At 38.8% G+C, this 9048-nt stretch overlaps 1 protein-coding gene across 4 annotated transcripts in view; it reads left to right on the top strand.

Moving 5' to 3' along the window:
* Positions 1–9048, top strand: part of LOC100679373 — a 265016-nt gene that overhangs the window by 38298 nt on the left and 217670 nt on the right. For 3 of the 4 annotated variants that reach the window (XM_016985406.3, XM_031928699.2, XM_031928698.2), the window contains exon 2: positions 3603–3644. In XM_016985406.3, coding sequence (XP_016840895.1) covers positions 3603–3644 — 42 coding nt within the window. Of the gene's footprint in view, positions 1–3602; positions 3645–6360; positions 7253–9048 lie in introns of those variants that run through there. The other variant, XM_031928697.1, reaches the window with a different exon arrangement.

The raw sequence follows: 9048 nt of genomic DNA, 5'->3' as shown, positions 1-9048 counted from the left end.
TTCTGGCGACTTTCTCGTATTTATTCCCGTTATACGCTGCTGCTGTTGTCGAAGGGGAGAGCAAATGTTCTGGCTCACGAAGCTTTTTTTGGGGCGATTTTCCTCCTCACTGCGCGGACGTGGCACTTTGGGTGCTAAAAACGAAAAAATATACGAAGTTTTAGTTCGTATACGGGAGAAAATTTTCCCTTCTAATTGTGAGCCGTACGTGCAAAGAAAATTAAAATGTTCATTTTAAAAAAATTGTCGGTTGATTAAACTTGTATAATTCGTTTTTTCTGTATACTATACGAAGAAGATAAAGAAGGTCAAACCCACCGAGGAAAAGTCTCTCATAACAGAAAATAATATGAGCTGAAGTTTATCGTTGGCTGATGTCCCTCTCTCTGTACACTCCCTGATCCCCGTCTACGGGAAATCCGTTGTTCATATCTGGGGATGTGTAACCCAGAGGAGAGGACGGAAAATCTTGCGCTCTCGCTAGAACCAGTTTATACGCGGGAAATCTGTTATCTCGTTTGCCGGCTGCCATTTTCCAGAAGTCATCCGGCTGGTGTTATCCTTATAGTTTCGAACTCGGTATCTATATACGGCGCAAACGAGATAGATGATGATCCACCCCTCGTCAAAGTCCTCCGGCCAATTTCGCCGATATGCTGGAAAAACTAAGCAGAAAGTCTCACGATAACGAAGAAAAATATTGACGGAACGCGTTGAATAAATTATTTTATTCACGACGGATATATTTACGATTTCCAGGAAACATATCTCGTCAAAACCGATCCGTATCAAAGTTTCCACGTGATATTTTCAGAACTCGATCCAACTTCTCTTAATTAAGCTCTCGCATCAAATTAGCAGCGCGACCACCCGTATACAGGATTCGACGCGACAAACTTTTTTCTCTCGTAACGATTTTCCAACTTGGAAAATAAACCTCTACCTGCCTTGTATCCTAAATTACTTCGATTAATCAAATATCCGCGCGCCGGCGCGGGTTTACCTCGGGATCCTGTAAATATTTGGCTCGTATAGAGTCTCTCCGCTCAGGCACACTACACGAGTCGCATGCAGAAAGTTAGTTTACCGAGTCTTTGCGCGGAGCTCGGGTCGCTTTAATTAACGTCGAACGCCGGTTAACGACCCCCTCGGAGGCAAGTGAACGCGAGAGTGAACTTATGAGAAGTGCCAGGCGGCGGCGCGCATACGCGGGGAGAGAGAGACGGTTGAGAATAACGAAGCGTTCTCTCGCTCCGCGTGTGTATACGCGCGCGCTCGGCAAACTAGCGTCTAATAGTCGCGCTGAGGAAAAGCGAGAAACTCATTGTTTTGCGCGGGCGTTTACTTTGAGAGAAGCTGACTTACCGGAATCCTACGCTCGAGCGCGACTCGAAAAAGGAGAATCCAGAACGTGGTTTCGAGCCTGCTTTGCTTGCAAAGCGTGTCGTTTCGGGCTACTGGCGGGCTGTTTGAAGTTTCGCTTTCGTTGACATAATACCCACGGGATTTTGTTTTTCGCGTTGATCACAGCTGAAAGTAACGAATCTGGAACAAAGGGAATTTTGAAAATAAGTTAAGGATTTTTATAAACGAGAAGTTGATGTGTGCCCTAATTCGTGAATAATTCAGAAGGTCTCGGTAAAATACGCGGTCTATATTCCTTATTCTCGCATGCAAATGTTTTATAACACAATGTAAGAAAAATGCCAAGGTAGTGTCTGGAATTATATAGGACACTCGCTCGAGCATGCTTTTCTATGCACAAAGCGGTACGGAATGTCTTCTGTCGGAAAAATTCTAATTTTTTTTACATAATCCAATTTCCGTGAGAATTTCTTTTTTGTATCAAAGTGTATGAGTTAATAGTTCCAAGACATAAAAGTGAAAAAACCTCACGCGATAGTGTATCTTAATGAACTAGTTTTCACTCGTATCTAAGGAAGCTATCTTCCCAGCTAGAGGAAACAATTTAAAGAAAAACATACAACCTCTAGAAAATTTTTTTCATCCTATCTCCTTCGTCTCAACCACCGGATCTCGCCATGTCCCATAAGTTTGGGATTTTAAGGTAGTCGCAGGTGACGTGGGTGGGAGCCGAGCATAGGCGGACCGAGAAAGACTCGTTTCGCCGCGACTCGCGTGTATATACAGAGGCTGCTTCATCCGTCGGCGCAGAGCTATCGTTGACAGGCTTCGTATTTTGACCCCTAAACACTGGAAAGCCATCATCTTGCCGCCGCTGTCATCCATTTCGTATAGCTGGAGGTAAGTCCCGGTGTCGTCGCTCAGCTTCCAAGCCACTCTCCTAACGCGACTTTCAGAGAACTTCCTGTCTATGTGCATCTTCTCTGCTCCTATCTGGCGCACAAGTTACCGAATAGCTTCATGCTGCAGGTGAGCTTCGAAGGAGTACACGAGCGCATGCTCGCGCCCAAGGAAACGGAAAGTTCGAGCGAGTTGGCCGTTGTCGTCGCCGAGACTTTCCTTCCTCTTAGCTGGAAAAAAGAGATAGATAAGGATGAGGGGCACGTAGAATGTGTAAAAAGTGGGGGAGATAAAAATATTTATGATTGTTGAATGCCCGCGGTTTTTAGTTTCTTTTTAAGGTATATAAGGAAGTTTTGTACAAACTTTGCTTTGTATACGCAAATATATAAAAGTCGACGTTTTATATGCAGTATACACGAAGAGAATTTATTTGTGCCAGAAAACATTTGTAGTCCAGTCCCAATCGAAAAGTATTTTGAGAAAATTCGAAATACTAGAAAACATTCTATCGAAATTCTTGCAGAAATTTTAAAGAATTTCTTTCAAAATGGTCGAGAGAATTTATCGGCTGGAGCTTAGCATACTGCTGATTCGGTGCATCCGAAGTCTATGAATTTCAAATAAGCGCTCGCGGTTAAGATATCCCCATCCAAGTGGTTATACCTTAAACTATCGATTATGGCCGCCGGGCGATAATGCTAATGCAACCGCTCGAATGTACTTGCTTTTTATCATCCTGCTTGTATTTGCGTAGAGCTGAATATTCTTTTGAAAAATGTGACCAATAACCGTTTCAATAATTTTTATAGCACAGTGTGGCTAAAATCCGCTGTTAAGTCACGCCTATCTGTGACTAAAGTAGTCCTTTTTTGCACCGTGTTTATGACACTCGCTACGCTCGTGCGCAAATAAGGACTACTTTAGTCACGAATAGGCGAGACTTGCGGATTTTAGCAGTCTGTGCTATAAAATTTTATACGATACTCGACTTCAATGGTTCAGTTTTACACGGAGCTTAGCGCCCTCGCTACGCTCGGGTGCTAACTGCGCAGTGTAAAAAAGAACCATTGAAGTAACACGTATCGTAATGTACTATTTTCGATCAGTACGAGTCGGCTAAAAATAAGCAAATGCACTCAGCGGTGCAGGCTTATATCCCGACAATTTATTTAATATCTTATTCAGCGTATATAACAATAATATATGGTTCACTTGTCAAGAAAGCAGCTTTTTCTTTTTATATGTTGGGCTTTGCTGCTCATTACTGATTCGTATTATCTCGAGAACAGGTTTTCGAATGCTGCTATAACCGATGTCGTTCTTTTGTTTTACAGATCTGGGAATGGAGACGAAAGTGGCGGCCTGGCTCTTAATAGGTAAGTTTTTTTCATTCTTATATAAAAATATGTTCCGAATGAATGAATGATGCAAGTACCGAATTTCTTTTATTGGTAAACGTAAAAATATGCGCATCGATACCGAAACGAAATCGAGTAAAACGGAATTTGGAATGATGGATTTCGGATATATTTCTTATCTTGATTGTATTATTTTGTTCTGAATTGTCTGATGGTCTGAGATAGCATTACAAATTCTTAATGAATAAATATAAATTTACATTCAATATTGGTGGAATAAGAATCGTGATTATATCTGTCAATAATATAATTATCCGAAACTAATCGTATAAGAATTATATTTTAATATTTATATATACGTTCAGCTGTCTTTGCAATCTAAAATAGTCTGTGACCAAATGCAGTGTAAAACGAAATTCACAAATATTCGTTCATGTAGGAAACACGCCTCGAAACTCGTTTTGTACACATAATACTTATGAATAAAGTAGGTTGTAAGATGATGTGATGCAGGCCGCACGCTCAGCTACAAGATATCAAATAAGTATTTTAATCCACAGTAAATTAGAATATCTTAGCATGCAAATCTGCGCGAAAGATCTTCGTTAGTCCTCTGTGAGATAGAGTAACCCAATGACGATCGGAACATTGGCATACAGGATGAAATGAAAAAACGTGAGAGCTTAACTCGAATGATGTGCCGAGGATTTGGAAAGACAGAGAGGGAGAAGCATAGAAACTTTCACATAAGTATATACAGACGCGTGGGCTGGCTTGCTACTCTAGTCGGTACAGAGGGCACCGCATTGATCGATCCCGGGAAAAAGCTGCGCTCTCATTGGCCAACTCGCTCTCCCTCATCCCCCGCTCGGCTGCGACGCGAATTCGGCATGGATCCTAGCGCTACTCCTCGCCCAGAATTTTGTGTAACCGTAGCAGCGCCTTGCTGCTGGTGGGGGGCTGAACCGGGAGCGAGCGAGAGAGAAATCAGGGAAAGCCTGACGAAGAAAACGAGAAAATGGGAAAGAGCATTGGAAGCAGGGAAAAGCATTGTCCGCGCTTTCTCTCTTTCTCTCTCGCTCAGCTCCGGCAAATGAATGAGGGAAAGGCAAGGGGGGCTGTGCGAGAGCCGAAAGAAAAAATGGCAAGTCGGGGTGGCTACTGTGCGCGTGATCGCTGAGCAAAGAAAAAATAAGGAAGGCAGCGGAAAAAATAAGAGAGAGAGAGGGAGAGAGAGAGAGAGAGAGAGAGAGAGAGAGAGAGAGAGAGAGAGAGCGTTGGCGAAAGAGCAACTCTTTTTCTCTTCACCCGTCTTAAGCCTGAGAGGTCGTTTCTTATTTTCCACCCCTCTCCCACTTGCAATGTGTATTATCAGATCCACGCGGCTTCCGGCCTCTGAAGAGAAAATAATACGCTCTGAGATAACTGAAAAAGATATTGTCGAGTTAAATGACTGATTTAAAGTCAACTTTTTTTTTATTATTATTTTTTTTTAATTAAAAGAATTTTCTGTCGTTACATGTTTACTCCAAAAATGCTCTTATGATTAATGTGTTTAATATGGCTATTTCAAATATATATTTTTCTTTGCATTTTTTTTGGTAAAATGGTTATCATCGTTTTTAAATAAAAAAGTTTAGCTTCTATTTTTATAATTTCGATTTTTCTTCATAGAACTTTTGTAAAGCACGTACACTTATTAATATAATCAGCTTATGGTAAATCGTTGCATGTTGATCGTGATTAAGAAAATACTATTGTTATAAAGCGCTGACATGTTGTGCTATTTGTATGTATACGAGCGAAACATTTAAATATTTTAATATACAGTTTATGAGACGCTAATTCATAGGCTTTGAACAAGAACTTATCTGCATTTCAATTCTTGAAATTTATGTACTCAATAGAATTGATAAAAATGGAGATATTGATAAAAGAATATACTAATATGCCAAGAAAAAATGTTTAAAGTCAGAAAAGGTGTCGAGCTAAAGAAAATCAAATAAATTACTTCTGAATTCGCGAAGCAAAGAGTAAGCGTACTTTGCAGAGTTAACCGGTTTGAGACTTGCTCATCATGCTATTCCGCAACCATCTATTTCTCATACGTTTTTTTCTCTTACTCCATACAAAATTGACAAGCTGTATCGCTTACTTTTCTTATTGTATTCAGCGTAATAAGCCGTATGGTAACCGGGAATCTCGAAGAACTCCAATTACGCAGCCGGCGTCTTTAGTCGAAGACTAATTGACATGCTTTATTTTTCATTATAATTACACGGAGTTTTGTGCTATGTAAATCTTCTACTTGTTTTGGGTTGTTCGCTTTCTCTGAATGCACATATTCATAAAACATATTGTTGTTTTTTTGTTGTATTTTAATTTTCATACTTGTTAGTAATTTATTATGTAGATATAGTTTTTTTAGGTAAGTGAAAATATAAATAATTAATAAGTCAAAAAATTCGCCAAGTTCTTTAATATAATTTTGTTATTCAAAAAATGTTGTAATTTTTATTATTAATGAAACTTGATTAAAAATATTTCATTCGCCGGAAATTTTCTAAATTTTCAAATCTAACAAATTTAAATTAATTGTATTAGAATATGTTGCCCATGTTTAATCTCCAACATTTATTTAATCATAAGAAAGAGCAACAAAAACGGCTTCATACAATACACTTATATCACGGGTGACCGTGTTATTGATTGAAGAAGAAAAAATGTTTGGAAGCTTTCAGCGGAGCGGGTGTCGCCATCTCTTGACAAAATCTTCAGTAAATTTTGATCCACCATCCACCGAGGAAGACTAGAGGGGCGAGGATAAGCGGAATTCAGGTAGAGACAGAGAGAGGGAAAGACAGAGTCAGAGAAAACAGAACAGAATAGAACGGAGGATGAACACTTTAGCCAGTGACAACCCCTCTACCCGACTCTCCTAAAACAAGGGGCCGTCGCAGGGGTATAGTATCGATCCTTGCTCCACGTTACACGAATCTAAAACAGGCCATCTCTCGCAAATCTTCACTTGACCTTTCTAAATTAGATGCAGATATTGTATACGTGTGCTTTTTACGAAATTGCTTATTAAAAATGTAGAAAATTGTTTGAAATCATTCTATTATATTTGTTAAAATAAATTTTCCTGATTTATCGGTTGATTGCATAGAGTTGACAAAATCGTCAGTTATTCATAAATTTATAATTTATAAAGTTTGTTTCATATTAATGTTTTGTTTTTGCATTTACGATTTCTGCTCATGCTGGAGCGTGATTTACTAATTGTAGAAGCTTGTATATAATTCGCAATAGTTAGTTAAATTGTTTTGACTCTGAACTTTTATTAATTTCCCACTTAAATTTAGCCGTACATTGTATAGCTGATTGGCTTGACCTCGTGACTGATGTAGATGAATGCTCGTCTGTCTCAATTACTGTTCGCAATCGTGATAACAAGAGCTACAGACAAATAAATCCTTCTTGCTTATTATTACTGGGTAAATGCTGATTTAAAACTTGATTATTTTCATGTCGATTTTATACTTGTATTATAATGTCTCGCGTATATTATTTGTAAATTCGTTTCATATAAAAAGTCCCAATCAAAAATAAAAACAAATTTAATATTAATAATTTTGTACTTACTGATGCACAACGTACCTTATAGTCATTTACATATTTCAAACTTTAAAAAGTTATAAAACTAATTCTTTTGAGCCAAATCGTATGCGAGAATAACTGTCGATAAAGTCACTCGCTTGAGTATCTTTTATTTTTTATAATTATTTTGAGTTAAAAACTTTTACTTATTAATGAAGCATCGGTGCGTTCATTAACTCTATGGTTTGTAAAATTTTGCAAATTGCAAATGTAAATTTTTATTCTGATCTCTAACGTTTTAATGGAAATTATGGTTGTATCGCAACTATTATTTACATAAACAAATTCATCCATTGAATCGGCAGTAACCCATTTAAAAACCGAAAATTTATTGATATTGCGAAAAACGGCGCGCAATGCAGCATCGTGTAACGTGGGCATAGCCCGTCCAGAGGCTTAGAGCTTCCTCAGCTAGATGGCGGCACAAATCGGTGGAGGGTTCGGCTGTCAGGCGAGTGGCCGGGGCGAGGCTCGAATCACAGCCTACCCCGTTATCGGCCTCAGCCATGCCGCTCCGTCGGCAGTCGTATACAACATACAGCCTCTCTTTCCCTCTATCTCGCTCGCTCTCACTTCTTGATCCAGCTGTTTTTCCGTTCCTACACTACTCTCGATGCCTCTCGGTGAATAATTTATAAGCGTCTACGAAATTTAGCTACTTTAGCCTAGCTGGCTTTGCGCAATATTTCCGACTTCTAAGAGCCTTATCCCATGACACGGCTCTCTCGCTACTAAATTTCAAGCCTGTCGTCTATCGATTTATGCTAGTGGGGATTTCTTCCTCTTGAAAACGTACGATTTACGGATTTGTTTGTGGCGCGAATACCGCAATAATTAATGTGTTTAGTTTTGTAAGTTTCTAATGTAAACGGGTTCTATTTTGTCCAATTTATTTATTGAATTTTGTTTGTCCTTTAAATATTCGTAGGATTATAACATAAACTTATAGTGCTTTTTCAATCCAGCCTATCGGTACGTACTGCTTTTATAATATTGCAATAACGATTTGTCAAAAAAATGCTCTAAGGCTATAAACAGTACTTTTATAGAAGAGTTTGTTCAGTAGATCCGAAAGTTTTATGGCGTGTTTTATTGATACCCTTTAGTGAAACCCTCGTTAATTACTCTGTTGCCTTACTACCGTAGCCGCAGTTTACACCTTTACAGCCGTACCTCTTTGGACCTCCGGCAAAAAATTTCCACTGAGCAGAATCTTACAGGCTTAAGTAAACCGGCCGAATTTCTTTCCTACATTTATCGTTTATGGAAGGTCGAGCCAAGATATACAAACATACTTTGGCGACCCTAGATTCGAAAACAAAATCCCCGAAAACAGCCCTGCTTGCTGTATTCTGTTTTTCCTTATCGAACACCTTTCCTCTCGAGGCTTTGAGAGGAAAATACGAGAGATGGAAATTGAACACATTCTTTCCCGTATATTTATGGTCGTCTGGAAGTTCTTTTCGGAATTCGATAGAAATTTATTTTGCCCAAGTGAAGAATAATTTTGTCAAAAATAGTTTACAATTTTAGAAACGAAATTTATTCAAGCTTACGACATTAAATTAAAGATAACATAATTATCAGCGTTATTTTCGTCAAGCAGTCAGCCTTTATTTTCAACAGAGAATACATTTTCTGAGAAAGTTCTCTAGCGTTTAATGCTGTTGGGAAAAAACTTACAGAGAAAACTAATTTATCCCGAAAATAAGGAAAGTAAGTATAACAAGATATACGGTCGGAGCGACAGCAGCACCGCGGC

The sequence above is a fragment of the Nasonia vitripennis genome, chromosome 4, assembly GCF_009193385.2.
Source record: "Nasonia vitripennis strain AsymCx chromosome 4, Nvit_psr_1.1, whole genome shotgun sequence".
Classification (NCBI taxonomy): Eukaryota; Metazoa; Arthropoda; class Insecta; order Hymenoptera; family Pteromalidae; genus Nasonia; species Nasonia vitripennis.
Note: the sequence above shows the minus strand (reverse complement) of the source record. Positions and strands in the feature narration are given on the sequence as shown.